General features: G+C 55.1%; 3 protein-coding genes across 4 annotated transcripts in view; 1 reads left to right on the top strand and 2 right to left on the bottom strand.

The window, feature by feature from the left end:
- The window catches only part of IL4R (interleukin 4 receptor), a 15,284-nt gene extending 14,976 nt beyond the window's left edge, over positions 1 to 308 (bottom strand). For both annotated transcript variants that reach the window (XM_054993033.1, XM_054993032.1), the window contains exon 1: positions 227 to 308. The gene's annotated coding sequence lies outside the window, so the exon portion shown is untranslated. The remainder of the gene's footprint in view (positions 1 to 226) is intronic.
- NSMCE1 (NSE1 homolog, SMC5-SMC6 complex component) lies at positions 293 to 5,912 on the top strand. Its single transcript, XM_054993037.1, has 8 exons — positions 293 to 658; positions 991 to 1,153; positions 2,940 to 3,061; positions 3,479 to 3,556; positions 4,513 to 4,659; positions 4,929 to 5,045; positions 5,301 to 5,421; positions 5,720 to 5,912. The coding sequence occupies exons 1-8, from the start codon at positions 389 to 391 to the stop codon at positions 5,809 to 5,811; spliced, it is 1,110 nt and encodes a 369-aa protein (XP_054849012.1). The 5' UTR covers positions 293 to 388; the 3' UTR covers positions 5,812 to 5,912.
- KDM8 (lysine demethylase 8) lies at positions 5,508 to 16,233 on the bottom strand. The gene is made up of 7 exons (XM_054993036.1): positions 15,356 to 16,233; positions 14,916 to 15,088; positions 8,227 to 8,359; positions 7,904 to 7,945; positions 7,069 to 7,218; positions 6,545 to 6,637; positions 5,508 to 6,451 (listed from the first exon to the last, which is right to left on the bottom strand). The coding sequence occupies exons 1-7, from the start codon at positions 15,947 to 15,949 to the stop codon at positions 6,287 to 6,289; spliced, it is 1,350 nt and encodes a 449-aa protein (XP_054849011.1). The 5' UTR covers positions 15,950 to 16,233; the 3' UTR covers positions 5,508 to 6,286.
- Positions 16,234 to 17,461: the final 1,228 nt, after the last annotated feature.

Consider the following 17,461-nt stretch of genomic DNA (forward strand, 5'->3'; position numbering starts at 1 on the left):
CCCCAAATCTCCAGGAATTTCCCAGCTCGGAGCCGGCAACCCCGCTCTCCCCCGCGGGCCTTTCCCGGACACAGCCGGGCGCCAGGAGGAGCGCGCCGAGGGCTCCCTTCCCACCCTCCGCCGGGGGCCAGCCTCGGCCTCCGAGCCCCTCCGGGACCCCTGGCTCGGTTCCCGGGCGGCCCTTCTGCCCGGCCCCTGGGAAGGACGACGCCCCGGGCGGCCTTACCGCCGCTTCCCTGCCGGCTCGCCTCTCGCGGCCTCGCTCCCACCGGACCGCCGGCCGGGGCTCCGGGCCAGGCCGGCCTTGCTCTGCTGGCGGAGGGTCCGCGCGGCGGCCTCCCGGCCCTGCCCGGCAAGGCGAGGCCGCTCCAGCCAAGAGTTCCCAGAAATGGCCTCAGCCGGGGAACCGCCCGCCGAAGCAGGAGGAGGAAGAGGCGGCCCCGTCCAGCCCCGGCCGCCCCTGTCTCGGGCCCGCCCTCCCCGAACGCGCCGGGCCGTTGGGCGCCTCCGCAGCCGCAGGCGGGCCTCGCGGGCGCCTCACCCGCCTCCCAGCGCCGCCGAGCCGAGCCGAGCCGAGCCAAGCCAAGCGGGCCCTGCGCGGCTTCCCCCCCAGGACCCCCGCCGGGTGGGGCCGCGGAGAGGCCCGGCCCGGCCCGCGGTGAGGAGCGGGAGTGGCCGAGAGGGGCGCCGCCGGGAGCCTCAGCGCAGCCGCGGGAAAGGAGGGGGACCGGCGGGCGGGCCGAGCCCGAGCCGGCCTTCTCTCCTCCCCGCCCACCCGCGGCTTCGCTTCCCCGCCTCGGAACAACCCCGGGCGGGCGGGCGGCTGCCGGCCAGAGCCAGGCTTCCCCTCCAGGGAGCCTCCCCTGAAGCCGCGCGTTGGCCAAGGGCCCGCGAAGGGAGGGCAACGGGGCGCCCCTCGGCAGCCGCCGGCCCGGCCGGGTGGTTCTCCGAGGCCCCCGCCGGCAGCTCCCCTCTCGCCCTCCCTTGCAGCTCATGCCCCCGCCTGCGCCCGCGGGCGCCGTGGCCAGAGGCGCGATGGCCACGCACATGACCGACGCCCACCGCCAGTTCCTGCAGGCCTTGATGGCTCTGGGCATCGTGGAAAGCGCCGAAGCCGCCGCGCTGCACCGGCAGTGCTGCGAGCTGCACAAGGGTGAGTGCCGGCGGGCGGCGCAGCCCCGGGAAGGGCGGGCGGCGCCCAGGCGAGATGTGATCCCGGCAGCCGTGGTGAGAAGGGGGGCGGCTGCTGAGGGGCTTGGCGAGGCCGGAGGGCCCGCACCGGAGAAGGTCGGGGCCCCGCCACTCCTGGTCAGTCCCCGACTGCAAATGCGAGGAGGGAGCTTGAAGTGCAGCCCCCTTGAGCGGGGGGGGGGGCAGGCCTTGGCCGCCTTGGCCCATCGTAGCCACGCCCCCAAGGGGGTCGACTAGAGGTATTGGGGCAAGCACAATCTCCCTGCCCGCCCCCTTGTACCCCAACGGGTCAGACGCAGGAATCGAAAAAAATGGCGTGGCCGGGGCTTTTTTTCAGCCCGAACGCAGTGGAAGGGAGTTCCAGAACCTCTTGAAAATGGTCACAGGGCCGGTGGCCCCGCCCCCTGATCTCCAGGCAGAGGGGGGGGGGTTAGGTTGCAGCCCACCAGCCATGTGACCATTTTCTCAGCCGGCAGCCGACTGAGTTCCACCACCTTTTTCCAGAAAAAAAAGCCCTGGGCTAGGCCCTAGCACATCTGGAAGGACCCTTCTGCTCCTCTCACACTCCCTAAGGAAACGCCTGTGCTGAACAAGACTGTGGGTGGCAGTGACCTTGTTTCTCAAGATGCTACCAGTTCCCTGCGGGCATGGGGTCTGGATCAGGGCAGCTGACCCCAGCAGAAATTCCCAATTTCTAATGCTTACATATCTTACACGTAATTCAAATGCTCACAGCTGCTGGGCTGCGGATCAGCTTGGCCTTCTTCCTCCTCTGCTCCAAGCAGCAGCTCAAATGTTGCGTCTGCTCAGTTCCTTGCCTTCTCAGCAAAGAGGAATGAGTCAGGGTGCTCTCATGGCCCCAATGGGAACGTCTCAGGGCACGGGGATGGGTGGGGACTCGGAGGTGCTGATTGCTTGTAGGTCAGAGCACATTCAAGGTGTGGCCCCACTGCCAGGCTCCTGCAGGATGAGCAAGCAGGGACTGGCTGGCCGGAGATGGCTCCTGGGGCTGCACATCCCTGTGCAAGGCACAGATGTCACATATTGTGGGGGCGGGGAGCAACTGGGTTGGCTGGGTGAGGCAGAGCGCACCTGCTTGGCTTTGAGGGCACCTGCGGAGGCCTTTCTGGAGAACAGTGAGCCAGACGGGGACCTGTGGATCAAGCCCCTCCACACACACTCCTCAGCAGGCACTTCCGGCTGCTCAAGCAGGGAGTCAAGATCAGTAACTGGACTAGATTTCACAACCCTGCAGGTTTAACTCAGCGCCCCGAGTTGATCTCACATCTCCCAAGTTGAACCTCCAGGAGTTTTTATTTCTGTGCCGGTCTGTTTCCTCATGTTGCATTTTTTGTTAAAACATTCAGATTTTAATGTTAGTTTTGTGCCAATGGTGAGTAAGTCGAAGGACAAAATTAATTGGGACCCCAGCAAAGCAGAGAGAGTCCCGGTGCTGTATGCTACCGCAGGCACCCTGGCAGAAGGGTGGGACAAAAATTGCACACAGACACAATGACTGTGGAAGCCCAGCAGGAAGGATTTACTTTAAAAAACAAACCAACCCTGCCCCTTTGAAAACCAGCAGCAATTTCTAGAGTGGCCCTTCCCAAGAGCGTCTTTGTCCCAGTTCCGATTGGCCAGGAGCAGGTGACTGGGCAGTGCTGCAGGCCTTGCGTGCTGCTCAGGTGCTAGCTGTCTCTGCAGAGGGGTGCGTGACCAAGTGTGTGTCTTCTCTCTCCCCACCCCAGTCTATTATGCTACTGATAAACTGGATGACTTCGTCAATGTAGCTAACCTTCAGCTGCAACCTTTGTTTCTGGAGATCAGGAAGGGCGTGGCAGAGGACACTGGCAGAACATGCTACGCTTTGGTAAGAGGGGCTGTGCTGCTTTATCTGTGCCATGACACTGGAAGCAAAAACACACCTAGCAGAGCTTCCTGGAAAAGCCTGCCAGAACACTAGCACCCACAACAGAATATAGGCCCTCCCTCTCTTTAAAGCCTGCAGATTTATCGGAGCACTTTATAAAATTCTCATTTCAAGTGCAGGCACAACTCCACCCCCTCCAGACTGCTCCAGAGAGAAAAGGCAATCGTGCCAGGGGCCAAGGCAAGCCAAAAGGGGAACGGAGAGAATCTAGCAAGAACAGCTGGAGACGGCTTGGGTGCCTTAGTCTCTCCAGGAAGCTTTCCCCTCTGAAAGCGAGGGCAGCTGGGGTAGAAGCGTGAAAGACAAAATGGCAACAACCATCTGACTTCACTGTTAACACACCTCTATTTTGCACAGGTAAATCTGGCAGAAACGGAAGTCACCAAAATGGCAAACGACTGTTCTGAAACTGAGTTAGAACTCTTCAAAAAAATAGTAAGTGTGTGCTCCTGAACTGCATGGGTAGCTGTGAACTGTGTGTGTGTTTGTATGGGGGGGGGGGTGAACCGCCAGAGTAGTCAGCTCATCTGGCTGCCTTGCTTCCCAGCAGCATATGGGCATGGGGCTATCTATCCCAGTGCAGCCACCTGCCGAGTGTCTAGAACTTGCTTTGTATCCAAGGGGACGCTGCTCCTGATTTCATCCGTGACCAGATGTGAAGAGCAATTTCCTCAAGCGCAGGCTGTCACTCAACTGTCTTGAACTTGGAAGAGCAGCTGGGGAACCTCAGCTTTCCCTCTCTTAACAGCACTCTCCCCCAACCCCTAGATGAGTTGTGTGTTAGAGCTGCCGCTCTGCTCCCAGCTACAAGCCCTGGACTGAAACCAGAAACGCATATTGGAGCTCTGCTTTAGCATTAAGCAGGCTTGTTTGGGAGTCCTGCGAAACTCAATGTGACTTCAGAGGAAAAGTGTTTTGGCTGGAGCTGTTTGTATTCCATGGAGCAAAAGGCTCCATGCCTTATTCTGGTATCATTGGAGAGTTCTTTCTATTTTGTGGGCTCTGCAAAGAGCAGAACTAGGAGTCTTCTTTCACAATGACAAGAGGAGGTGCAGCCGATGCCCCGTGCTGTTGTCTCCAGAGAGTGGAGCGCATGGTGCTCACGGGCCACAGAGAGCTGTCTGCGCACACGCGCACACACACGTGGGGCCAGAGCATGGGGGGTGCGATGTGAAAAATGCAGCTGAAGGGTGGGCCGCGGTTCTCCCTGCAGGGCATTTCCACCTTTGCTAAAGACTCTTGGTGTGGCCGGGTGAGCAGTCCCTTTCTGGACTTTGCCTCCAAGATGGGAACAACAGGGCTGCCATAAGGGGTTACAGGAAGCCAACTGAGAGTGCGCTCTGTGAGCCAGAACAGTGTTCCTGAGGGTGTCGTTCGTCTAATTGCTGCAGATGGATCTGATCATCTTGTCCGAAAACGGCTTTGCGTCTTCCACTGAGATTCTGAACTCGGCTGACCAGCTGAAACCCAAGAAGATGAAGAAGGAGGAGGCAGAGCAAGTATTGCGCCGCTTGGTCCAGAGCAAGTGGCTTTCTGAGGTAATGGGGCTGGCCGCCTTATAGCAGAAAGGACCTTTCTGGGAATGGCCCCCGTCCCTTCCCAGCCAGAGGGGCACAGCTGAGCTTCCCAGCAGTATCTCTGCAACACCTGCAGCTTGAAGTCCTGCATGACTGGGCTGTTGCGAGGCCTTGAGGAGAGCTGTTTGTCAAGGAAGGAGGACGCCCTGCTTCCCCCGGGAAGGGCCCTTGCAAGAAGGGGAGAGGTGGGCTTGCGTAACAGTGACCGCTCTCCCCCCCCGCCCCCGCAGAGAGAGGGCGAGTACACGCTGCATACCCGCTGCATCCTGGAACTGGAGAACTACATCCTCGGCCATTACCCGGACACGGCCCGCAAGTGCCACATCTGCCACAGCCTCCTTATCCAGGTCAGATGGGCAGCGGCCCGCAGCGCTGCGCTTCCTTGGTCCCACCGTTGCTCTTGCGGTGGCCACAGGAGGCGGTTTCTTGGTAGCAACGGGCTCAGCCGTTTGTGAGCTTTCCTGGCTGCCGTGTCTTGCCTGCTGTTCCTCTGGCCACCTCCCCCAGGTCAGCAGCCTATGTGCCGACGTATCCCACTGAGAGTCGCCCCAGGCCTTTGCGTGGCACTTCCGTGAGCGTTAACCAGGCCCTTTCTCTCCCAGGGTCAAGTGTGCACAGCATGTGGGATCGCAATGCACTTGCCTTGCTTAGCCAAATACTTCCGACCACAGACGGAGGCTCGTTGCCCGCACTGCAAACAGTTTTGGCCTCACCAGATCCCAGGTACAGTCATTGCCAAGCCACCCCTGGAGAGAAGGGTCTTCTCCTTGTCTCATGGCATGTTCTGCAATTAAACCAGGACAAGGAAATCCAAAAACAAAATAGCTTTTATTAGTGTGTCTTGGGCGGGAGACAGAGAACAAGCAAGGTAAGGAAGAGAGCCTCATGTGGGCATGTGACCCCCCCCCAGCAGTGCTTCCCAGCGCGGGCCCAACTGTGCTGCTTTGCGTGGTTTAGGGTGGGGAGAGACAGGGGCCACTTCCTGCTCTTCAGTAGCCAGCTTTGCCTTCTCCTCTTCCAGGCACAGCGATAGGCTCGCCAGCTGCTCCTCTCTCCTCCAGTACCCCAAAGGAGAACAGGAAAATCCCTCCTGTGAGACCAAGATGGCGGTAGAGGGATGGTTGGCGAGGGTCCGGTCCTTCCAGAGTAGCTGCTTCAACACTGTGCCACAGGGCTTCCGGCATCAGTTCCTGATATTAAAAAGTCTTGCAATATTTTCCTTCTTCACTGGTGGCTGTCTGAGGGGCTCTGGGTTGCACGCTGGGGCCCCTGCCGCCTGCTCAGCGCTTGCGAAGAGAAACTCAACTGTGTCTTGCGGAGTGGGGGGGGGGGAGTGGCTCCTGGGGCAGACCACACTCCTGCAAACCATGACCACAGCACCCCTTCCTTTATACAACGCTAGGGCCTGAAGTCAGAGCTATGAGCCTCAGCCTGGAAACACTTCCGTTCCGAACTCCCTAGCTGTGCTTCTAGTTCTTAATCGGACTCTTGAGCGAGCGCGCCTCCACGCCGCATGAGTCCCACAGCGCAGCAGATTTCTCTCTGCCGCTCTTGACTGCAGCTGAGCCGCCCTCTTCAAGGGCTGAGGCTATGACCACCAGAAGCTGACAGAGAAGCTGGTGTCCAGGGCCCGCACGTAGTGCCAGTACTTAGCTGGGATAAACAGAACCTGGCCAGGGCTTAGGGTGCAAGCCTGAAATGCGGCCGTCTTGAATCGAGGGAATTTCACCAGGTCGGGGTCTTCCACATCCACCTGGACAGGGCAGACAAGTCACAAATTTACTACCACAACCACAGTGGGAGAACGGCATGGCCTCAAGCAAGGGAACTTGTGGGAGACACACACCTGGCTAGTGTTGTGAAGAAGGTGGCCCTCATGAGGGTACAGCTTTTCCGACTGGACAGGAGAACAGAGGCGGAGGTACTTCTGACCCATGACCTGCCAATGCAGAAGAAACACCGAAGCTAAGACCAGCTGAACTGCAGCTCACGGGCAACCTCCCTTCCCTGGGCACATGCTCTGCGCTCAGCTGATTCACAAAGGGGAAAGGGATCGGGGCTGCTGAGCTTCCTGCCACTTTGCACTGCTCTGTACAGTCCTCCACACCCTTGTTGCTATGCAGCTCAAAGGGCAGAAGGGAGGAAATGACTAGTACACCAATGGGGACGGGGTCTGTGGGCGGGCACTTCGGGAGAGTTGTGCACTCTGGACCCCTTTTGTAATGAGACTGCAGGAGAGTTGGAGACGGCAACCCCCGCCCCCATCACTACAAGACAGACGGACAAGCCTCTTCTGGGTCTGCCGCCCTCCTTCCAACACCCCCCCCCTCCCCCAGCCACTGCATTTGTGGCCGCTTTGTGAAAAGGGACCTGGGCCAAGAAATTCTGCTGCGGGTCCTGATGGAGGGGCGACACGGTCCCCGCTGGCCCAAACCAGGCGTTCACGGTGATGCTGTCTTCCTCGCCTCTGCCCAGGCAGCAGTAGTCTGGGATGCTGATATCCCGCTTCAGCTCTGGGATCTGGGGGAGAGAGTCATGCAGAGGCTGTTCTCTTTATCCCCGAAACAGAACACCCCTAAACGGAGAATCCTAGCTTTTAATGTGGGTGAGAGATTCTTTGGCTCCGTTTAGAAAAAAGCTAGGCTCCAAATATTTTCACATCAAGAGAAGCACATGCCGTCCCACTCCTTGCCAAGGGAAAACACAACTGCACAACTTGGACACGGTCTCAGGTGTCGCTTGTTTTTGAGAGAGCGAGCTGTTCCTGCAGCATGGGCCCTTTGACAGGCTCACCCCGCTCGGGAAGGCCATTCACCCCAACTGAGGAACTGCGGGCGTGTTCTTTCTCCTCCGCTGCCCTGGCTCGCTGGTGTAAGGGATGTTTAGCCAGGAGGTTTAGCCCTTACGCTCTTGCGCCAGCATCCTCTCAGTGACCACACGAAGCCAGGCAGCAGTGAGCTCTGCCTCGTTCAGCTTCACTGGAAACTACTCGGAGGAAGAGCTTGGGGGGGGGGGGTCAGGAGGGAATTCTGGCTCCTTCCGGACACTTGCCTCCTGCTGGCATATCCCGCAGTTCTCCCCCCCCCCCCCCCGTCTCTGCATACTGCAGGGTATGGACTGTAGGGGTAGGGACTAGATGTTCCTTTCAGTCTCTCCCAACTGCCACTCTTGGTTAGGAGATCCTGAAACTGACGGTGGCTTTTACCTGTTCAAAGAGCTGGTGCTGGGCAAGGTATCCAGTGTGATTCTGGAAGTACAGAGAAAATGAATCAGTGTGATCTTCACATCTAAAGCAGCAGCAGGGCAACAACAACAAAGAATACTGCAGACAATGCCCAGGTACTCGCACCGAGCCCCCTCCCATCCTTCCAGCCTCGTATGCTGGCCCCAGCCCAAGCATCCAGGGCCGTCTTTCCCATTCTGTGGCCCTCGCGTGCTTGGGCACTATGGCAGCGGCGGCAGCGGCAGCCGCCCAAATGTCCCCCGTCACACTGCTTTCTCTACTGACCCCTCTCGAAAGGCTCAGACCTCATTCTCGATGTATTGGCTGATGAAATCATCGACAGACATGAGGGTTTGGGACCACTCCTCGTCCGTATAGCGGGAGCCCACTTCCACAGGGACGGTGCGGCTGCCAGCCACCTGGCGGATGTATTCCACGCTGCAGTGAAACACAAAAGGCCTCCCTCTCAGCACCAGGGTTGGTTTCACACTTTCCAAAGGGCCTGATCCTCAGAAGCCTGGGCAATTCCCCCCCCCCCCCCGTCTGTCTTTAATCCCATCTCAAAAAGAAGAAGTGGTTCTGTCGGGAAATAATCACATTCCTTTTGTCTGTCTTTCTGGGAAGCTGAAAAATCACCCTGCAGATTTGGGGCGGGTGGGGGGGATGCTCCCTGAGAAGATGGCTTTACAGCAACCTTGCAGTGCAAGCCCATTGCTCTTATAGAAGAGAGGCCCACCAATGGCTATTCACCACGATAGCTAAATGGAACTTCCATGTTCAGAGGCAGTGTCCAGTAGCATCAGTTGAGCAGGAGAGTTATTGCCTTCGTGTGCATGGATATTCCAAGGGCACTTCATTGACCCCTGTGGGAAACAAGGCATAGGCTTCCCTACCCTTTTGGACTGATCTTGCAGGATTCTCCTAATCATAGAACCATAGGGTTGGAAGAGACCTCTAAGGTCATCTAGTTGAACCTCCTGAACAAATTCACAACTATTTCCCATCCCCACACCCCCCAGTGACCCCTGCTCCATGCCCAGAAGATGGCAAAACACCGTCATGATACCTAGTCAAACTGGCCTGGGGAAAATTGCTACCTGACCCCAAGGTGATGATTGGCTTTGCCCTGGGCATGAAAGAAGGGCTGTGAGAACTAAGCACTGATGTAACCCTTCTGCCCTCCCCCTCATGACCTGCCCAGGCTCACAGAATCAGCACTGCTGTCAGATGGCCATCTAGCCTCTGCTTAAAAACCTCCAAAGGAGGAGAGCCCACCACCTCCCGAGGAGGCCTGTTCTACTGAGGGACCGCTCTGTCAGGAAGTTCTTCCTAATGTTTAGCCAAAAGCACTTTTGATTTAATTTCAAACCATTGGTTCTGGTCCAACCTTCCGGGGCAGCGGGAATCACACCATCCTCTATATTGCAGCCCTTCAAGTACTTGAAGATGGTTATCCTATCACTTCTCAGTTGTCTCGTCTCCAGGCTAAGCATTCCGAGCTCTTTCAACCTTTCCTCATAAGACTGGGCCTCCAGACACCTCACCATCTTCGTTGCCCTCCTCTGGGCACGCTCCAGCTTGTCTATAACCTTTTAATTTGTGGTTTCCAAAACTGAACACAATACTCTAGGTGTGGTCTAACCAGAGCAGAGCAGAGCGATACCATCACTTCTCGTGATCTGGACACTATGCTGTTTATACAGCCCCAAACCACATTTGCCTTTTTAGCTACCCCATCACACTGCTGACTCATGTTCAGTGTATGGTCTACTAAGACCCCTAGATCCTTTTTGCACATACTACTGCCAAGACAAGTCTCCCCCATCCTATAATTTTTCTTACCTAAATGCAGAACTTTGTATTTATCTCTGTTGAAATTCATGTTATTTGTTTTAGCCCAGTCTTCCAGCCTGTCAAGATCATCCTGTATCCTGACTCTGTCTTCTACCGTATTTGCTACCTCTCCCAATTTAGTATCACCTGCAAATTTAATAAGCATTCCCCGTCTTTCTTCATCCAAATCATTTATAAAAATGTTGAGCAGAACAGGTCCCAGGACTGATCCCTGAGGCACTCCACTTGTCACGCTTCTCCAAGAGGATAAGGAACCATTAACAAGCATTCTTTGGGTGCACATCAGTCAACCAGTTACAGATCCGCCTAACAGTAATAGGATCCAAGCCACATTTTACCAACTTCTCAAGAGGGATATTATGTGGAACCTTATCAAAAGTCTTGCTGAAATCGAGATAAACTATGTCTACAGCATTCCCCTGATCCAGCAAGGTAGTAACTTTCTCAAAAGAAGAGATGAGGTGACTTGTTCCTGAGAAACCTATGCTGATTCTTAGTAATCACAGCCAACCTTTCTAAATGCTCAAGGACTGACTGACTGATGATTTGTTCTCAGACATTTCCAGGTACAGATGTCAGGCTGATGGGTCGATAGTTACCTGGATCCTCCTGTTGCCCATTCTTGAAGATGGGGACAAGATTTGCCTGCCTCCCATCTTCTGGCACCTCGCCTGATCTCCAAGAATTCTCAAAAATAATGGACAGAGGCTCAGAAATCACATCTGCGAGTTCTTTTAGTAACCTTGGGTATAATTCATCTGACCCTGAGGCCTTAGTTTCATTTAAAGAAAATAGGTGTTTATGTACTACCCCATGTCGATCCTAGGCTGTAACTCCCTTCCACCATCATGTGTTCTGTTATTGCCAAATTGAGGACCATTTCCCTCACAAGAGAAGACTGAGGAAAAGCAGGAATTGAGCAGTTATGTCCTTTCTTTATTGCCTGTTACAATTTCACTTTCCTGTCCCTGAGTGGGCCTACCATGTCCTTGCTTTTTTCTTACTTTGAATATAAGCAAAGAACCCTTTTTTGTTGTTTTTAGCATCTCTTGCTAGCCTTAGCTCATACTGAGCTTTAGCTTAACTCCTTCTCTACAAGCATAGGTTATTTGTTTATATTCATCCTTGGTTATAAGGCCCTCCTTCCATTTCCTAAACGAGTCTTTTTTATTTCTAAATTCATTAGAAAGCTGTTTATGAAGAAGCCACCGTGGCTTCTTTAAGCTCCTCCCATTTTTCCATCTTACAGGAATCGTTTACGATTGTGCTTTCAATATTTCGCTTTTAAGAAACTCCCACCACTCTTGAACTCCATTCTCCTTAAGTATTTCTGATCATGGGATTCTACTCAGCATAGCTTTCAGTTTGTTAAAATTTGCTTTCCTGAAGTCCAACCTATATGTCTGACTATGTACAGCTTTTCCCTTCCCCAAGACCGTGAATTCCAAAATTACATGGTCACCGCTACCCAGGGTGCCTGCTACTTCCGCCTCATTCACCAGTTCTTCCCTGTTGGTAAGAATCAGGTCCAAGATAGCAGAAACCCTTGTTTCCCTCTCCACTTTCTGGAAAATGAAGTTGTCAGCAAGACAAGCCAGGAATTTATTTGACCTTTCATTTTTAGCAGAGTTTGACTTCCAACAGATATCTGGGTAACTGAAATCTCCCATGACCACCGTGTCCCATCTCTTTGTGAACTTTGTAATTTCTCATCCAAGTCCTCTGCTTGGCTTGGTGTTCTGTAGCAGACCCCCACCATAGTATCACTATTATTTCTTATTCCTTTTATTTTTATCCAGAGACTCTCAACTGAATTTCCATGCTCAGTTACATGTATTTCCTCACAAGTATATACATCCCTTACAGATAATTCTACTCCCCCCTTCCTTACTTGTCTCTCTCTTTTGAACAAGTTGTATCCCTCAATCCTAATATTCCAATTGTGAGTGTCATTCCACCAAGTTTCAGTAATGCCTATTATGTCATAGTCCCCTTCCTGTATTAGGACTTCAAGTTTCTCCTGCTTGTTTCCCAAACTCTGTGCATTAGTGTAGAGACATCGGAAGCCATGAGTTATATGCTCTGAGGTTTTTGTTTCTGTGGTTACCTGGAAGTTAATATTTCCTAGCATGTGTTCCACTCCCTGCAAATCTTCAGTGTTCTCATTTCCAGTCATAAGCTTTGAATTTTTGACTCCCCACCCCCCAGGGATTTAGTTTAAAGCCCTCCTTATCAGGTTTCCTACCCTTGTGAGGTGCAAACCATCTCTCGATAGAAGAGCTTCATCTCGGAAGTGTAAGCCAGGGTCCAAAAATCCAAATCTTTCTTGATGACATCATCTACGTAGCCAGTCATTTATTTGCAGCATTCTTCTTTCCCTTCCTAAACCACGGCCTATGACAGGAAGAACTGACAAAGACACCACCTGTGCTCCCAGGACCTTAGCCTTTCCCCCCAGAGCCACATAGTCTCTTTTAATGCGTTCTGGGCTGTGCTGGGCAATATCATTTGTTCCCACGTGGATCAGCAAGAAGGGACAATAATCTGTGGGCTTGATGAGTCTTCCTACCCTTTCTGTCCCATCCTGGATGCATGCACCTGGCATGCCTCCCCAGACAACAAGTCCAGTCAGCCCTCTACCACTCTCGGTAGGGAATCCCCAATTACCAGTGCACGCCTTTTCCTATATTGGGGAGCAGAAGATCGAGTCCTTTCATCCGCAGGGGCCTGAGAAATTTCCTTCAAGGTTCAAGGAAGCTGGGGGAGTAGCTCTTGATCCAGAGGTCCAGAATCAGTATCTATGGGGAGATCCTGGAACCGACTGCTTAGCATCAGAGGCTCAGAAAGTCTCCTGATTTTCTTGCTCCTGTGGGTTACTTTCTTCCATGCACCCACCTCCTTGGGCGGTCCTCCAGATCCTGAGATACCTTTCCCTCTCCTCCTGTTGCCCCCTGAGAAGTGCTTCACACGTTCTGTCCATGAACTCTTCACTTTCCCTTATGAAATGGAGTGTGGACAAGCGTGCCTCTAGTCCCTGCTTCTTCTCCTCCAGTAGGGCTACCACCTTACACTCGCTGCAAGTGTCATTGCTGTTGCCCTCAGGTAAGAATACGAACATGCCATAGACTTTGCATGTCGCTGCCTCAGCTCTCTCACCAGCCATGCTGCTGCACTCCATTTCAGCAGTTCAGGTTTCATGGTACTTCCCTGATAACCCCCCTGCCAAACTGCCTCTCAAGACAACCTGTAAAAGGTTTGCAGAAGCAAAAAAAGCCTAACAGGATGTAACAGCTACTCAGCTTCTAACAGGGCCCCCAGGCAGACCCACAAGCTAAGAGCCACAAGGCCAGAGCCCTAATTGAATTCAAGGCTCACCCAGCAGAGGGCGGGGCCAGCAGTCAGCCCCAGGCAAAACAGACTCTCTCCAATGAGCAACCATCACCCTCTACAATTAGCTACCACCCAGGCAGAAGAGACAAACAGTAACAAGACCTACTCCAACAGGCACCACTCTCCAGCAGGCTGTCCAGGCTCATCCCCCCCCCCCTCCAAACACTGTCCTCCCACCCAGTAGCCTCAGCTAATTCTCCCCAGCAGTTAAGGAAGGCAACAGAAAAACACTCACCGCTCCAGCAGCTCTTTTGCCTGCTCCTTCTCACAGCCCAGGTGGCTGTGGGGTGCCCAGCAACTAGGGAGCCAACCTCTCTTGTTGGCGGAGCAGTTCTCTGAGTAAACCTTTGCCTCATGGGGCCAAGGAGTCATGTGAACAAACAAAAGTGGCTTTTACGGAACTGAACCAGGCAGAAAATTCCCTGCACTGGACATTTTTTCTACTTAAAAATTCCTATACATAAAAATGCATGGTTTCATCAAATTAAGTTAGAATAATGGATGGATGCAGTGGGACAGCCAGCGGGACAGCTGCAATAGTGAACCCTTCTCCGGTGTCTATCCCCAGAAAGAGTCCAGAAACAAGCACACCTGATATACCATGTTTAGTGTGTGTGTTAACTGAGGATTTCCCCCCTTAATGAATGGTTATAGTTGAACTACTTTTGTCTACTGGAGATATTTATAAAGCACATGAAGTTAACATGGCCTTACGTTTAAAGTTTCATTTTCTAAACAGAAATCAAACTAACCCACTAAATCAGATGCCGTTCATTTTGCAGTGGAAAGTTTTCCAATTCCAATTTTTCTGGAAACACCTTGTAACTGGACAGACCACTAGTCTACCTTGCCTGGCAAGTGGCCTTCAAAGCCCACCTGCCTGGCACAGCCTTAATCGGATGGGAATCATTCCTAAGCTATACATGCAGTGTACGGTTTATTGCACTGCTTGGCAGCACTGATTATGGAAGTGCCTTGTGCTACAGAAATATTGCGGTGCCTTCCAGTGGGTCATGCACAAACCATAGGTGGTGGTACACACGAATGCATTCTCCACTGTTTGAGGTCCTGCACCCTTATTGCACAGTTTAAGCATTCTGCTCGTTTCTGGGCTTCACTTGAAAATTTATAACAACAACATTTGATTTATATATCGCCCTTCAGGACAACTGAGCACCCACACAGAGCAGTTTACAAAGTATGTTATTATTTATCCCCACAACAAACACCCTGTGAGGTGGGTGGGGCTGAGAGAGCTCTGAGAGAGCGGTGACTACTAGCCCAGGGTCCCCCGGCTGCCTTCAAGCGGAGGAGGAGTGGGGAGTCAATCCCGGCTCTCCAGATTGGAGTCCCGCCACTCTTAAGCAACACGCCAAACTGGCTTACTCAGCGATGTTTCAATGCTGTGCTTGTGGCGGGCAGAACTGAGAAGCACCGGGCCCAAGCGCCCCCAGCAGCGTTATTCTGCCAGCTCCTGTTGGACAGCCAAAACATGTCTCCATTTCTAAGAGCACAGATCTCTGCGAGAAGTCCTAACAGAGATCAGGCTTGGCAGCGCCCACAGGCCCTCCGGTTCCCCATCCAGCGGGCTGCAAATGGCATCTTCATTGCTTATGAAAACCCAGGCAGGAGAGCAGGGCACCCCGAGGCTGGGCCTGCCCCAAACTCAGATGCTGTGGAAGCAGGGCCAGCAGCTACCCCTAAGAGCTGATGCTGGGAGGTCCAGCGGCAGCACCGGAATGTCCCCTACCTCCACTTCTTCATGCAGGGCCAGTGGTCGATGATCCCTTCCAGGATCACAGGCTTTTGAGGGAGCAGGAAATTGTCTCGGAAGTGTTCCAGTGATGGGCAGTGAAGCTGCAAAATCCTCTCCTCCGCTTTTATCGGTGGAACCTCTGGGGATTCGGAGCTCTTCCGGATTCTCTGCAAGGAGAAGACCTTCTCAGCACTGTTGAGTCAAACTTCCCTTACTTCTAAAAGAGCAGACCCTAACAAATGTTGGGACAGCAGAGCACCCCAGACAGGCCTCCTGCCACACAGACCTACGTGCAGGACAGGGACAGCGAAGTGCGGCATTTCAGGCCATGCTTATGGAGGGTGAGATTTTAATCCAGGGGGCTGGATCTTTCCCCAGATATATGGAATAGTGACCTACGCCCCCCCCCCCTCCTTCTGACCGACGCCCGATACCTTTGGAAGCGGCTCCTTCGCGTCTCCGGCAGGGGCTCTTTCTGGGCGCGGCAGATGCTGCTGCAGGACGCCGACCATCCTGGCCAGGACGTTGTCCCAGACGGAGGCTCCCATCAGCAGCCCCAGGTCACAGGTGCGCAGCGCCTCGGGCCAGGCGGCGCCGGCGCGGCACAGGCAGAGCGCCTTGAAGGCGCAGCCGTAGGCGTAGACGCGCCGCCAGTCCTCGTGCACGTCCCGCCAGGTCCCCACGTTCAGCTTCTCCCAGGCGTAGTCCAGCAGGACGTTGCTGAGGCGCAGGCAGGCGCGGCTGCGGCTGGGGCTGGGGCTGGGGCTGGGGGCGAGGCCGGCGCCCTCCGCGTACAGCAGGTCGGCCGCTTGCTGCAGCACGAGCCGGACGCCGCTCTCCACCCGCTCGCCGCACTCCAGCCGCCAGCCCTCCCGCGTGCCGGGCAGCAGCGCCTGCAGCTCGGCCCACAGGGCGCGCGGGGACGCGGCCGGGCCCGGACCAGGACCAGGACCAGGACCCGGGCAGGCGGGCGGCGGCTCTCGGCTGCCCCGGGGGCGCCCCCCGCCATCCGCCCTGCTCCCCGCCATCCGGCTCGACTCCCGCGGGGGAGCAGCAGCCCCGCCCGCCCGCCCGCCCGCCCGTCAAGCGCGCAACGCCGGGCCAGGAGGCCGCCGGGCGCCCCCTCCGAGCCAAGCGGGAGCCCCTCCAGCAGCCCCGCCCCGCCCGGCTTCAGGCCGCCGCCCGCCCGCTCCCCCCGCAGGGATGCCCGGAGCCGGCGAGGAAGCCAGTCCCACCCCGGAGAACCACCTGGGCCAGCCGCAGCCCCTCCGCTCGCGGATGGCAGCCGGGCGGGCGGCACCGGGGAGGGAGCGGCCCGCGGCCTCCGCGCAGGAGCGGAAGCGGCTCGGCAGAGGGCGTTGGGGCCGCCTGCCCGCCCTCCCTGCCTCCCTCGCTGCCCGAGGGCCGCGGGGCGAGCAGGCGAACCGCTGCCGCCGGAGCCCCTCTCCGCCCCTCCCCTCCCGGCCGGGGTCCGCAGCCGGCGGCGGGGCTTCCGCTTCGGCCCCGGGGTTAGCCGCGCCGCCGCTGCCCTTGCGGAACCGGCGGCGCCTGCTTGGCTCTCCCGCCCCGCCCGTTCGGCGCGGGCTGCCACGGGGGAGAGCACCGCTGCGGCGGCGGCGGCGCCACGGGGGGGCTGGGGGGGGCTCTCGGCCGGCGGCGCATAGGGGAAGCATGCGCGGGGGGGGGGGTGCGAAAATGCCCGTGGTGGCGACCCCCTTTTATTTACTACATTGATACTCCACTTTTCTCCCAAAGGGGGGGGGCTCAAGTGGTTTACAACATTCTCCCTCCATTTATCTTCACAAGAACCCTGGGAGGTAGGTTAGGCTGAGAGGGTGCAGCCAGCCCAAGGGACCCCAGCAAGCTTCTGTGACACAAAGGAAATCTTTTTATGATTTTGGGCATGGGAAATAATACATCCAGGGAGGAATGAATTGGTCATGAAATGGTATGTGCATTTTATGATAATTAATGCGCAAGCGTAACAACAGTCATAGATCCTGAGCAGTTAGCAGTGTTAGTCTGTAGCTGCAAAATACAATCTGATGAAAAGACCGGTGGTTCTCGAAAGCTTATGCTACAAATAAGTTGGCTAGTCTTAAAGGTTACTGGATTCCTTTATTATTTTGCAAGCTTAACAAGAGTTTCTTTGCAGCCGTCACATGAAAAAGCTTCCATAATCCACCAGTTGCCCCATTCCAGAAAGAAATTTCAAGAGTACATCAAGCCTATCTTAACTGCCACTAATCCTATGAAATACATATAGCTATAATCCTATGCGCTACACGATTATAATGCCATGATCTTACCAATCACAAAGACGGAATAGCCTTGCAGAGAACCCCCAAGTCACCAAGTTCCTGGCTTCCTCAAGATGGGTTCGAGAAGGTGCCTGCAATGGAAGTAGGGTGAACACAACACCACACAACGAAGGGGAGTGTGTACCCACAATACCTGACTTCCCTCTGTTCTTATACTCTAAGGGTCCATCTCTATGGTTTTAGGATTAATGCACCAATCACAAAAGTCCAAGTCTCACT

This window comes from Eublepharis macularius, chromosome 12 (assembly GCF_028583425.1).
Source record: "Eublepharis macularius isolate TG4126 chromosome 12, MPM_Emac_v1.0, whole genome shotgun sequence".
Taxonomy (NCBI): Eukaryota; Metazoa; Chordata; class Lepidosauria; order Squamata; family Eublepharidae; genus Eublepharis; species Eublepharis macularius.

Excerpts from the sequence above, each read along its gene's own strand:
- NSMCE1 (XM_054993037.1), top strand. The coding sequence starts at position 389 with ATGGCCTCAGCCGGGGAACCGCCCGCCGAAGCAGGAGGAGGAAGAGGC. Across the intron at positions 3,557-4,512 it reads TAGAACTCTTCAAAAAAATA|ATGGATCTGATCATCTTGTC; the intron begins GTAAGTGTGTGC and ends TAATTGCTGCAG. Across the intron at positions 5,422-5,719 it reads TTGGCCTCACCAGATCCCAG|GCACAGCGATAGGCTCGCCA; the intron begins GTACAGTCATTG and ends CTCCTCTTCCAG.
- KDM8 (XM_054993036.1), bottom strand. The coding sequence starts at position 15,949 with ATGGCGGGGAGCAGGGCGGATGGCGGGGGGCGCCCCCGGGGCAGCCGA. Across the intron at positions 8,360-14,915 it reads CCCTGCATGAAGAAGTGGAG|CGTGGAATACATCCGCCAGG; the intron begins GTAGGGGACATT and ends GTTTCACTGCAG. Across the intron at positions 6,638-7,068 it reads AGCAGAATTTCTTGGCCCAG|GTCATGGGTCAGAAGTACCT; the intron begins GTCCCTTTTCAC and ends CTGCATTGGCAG.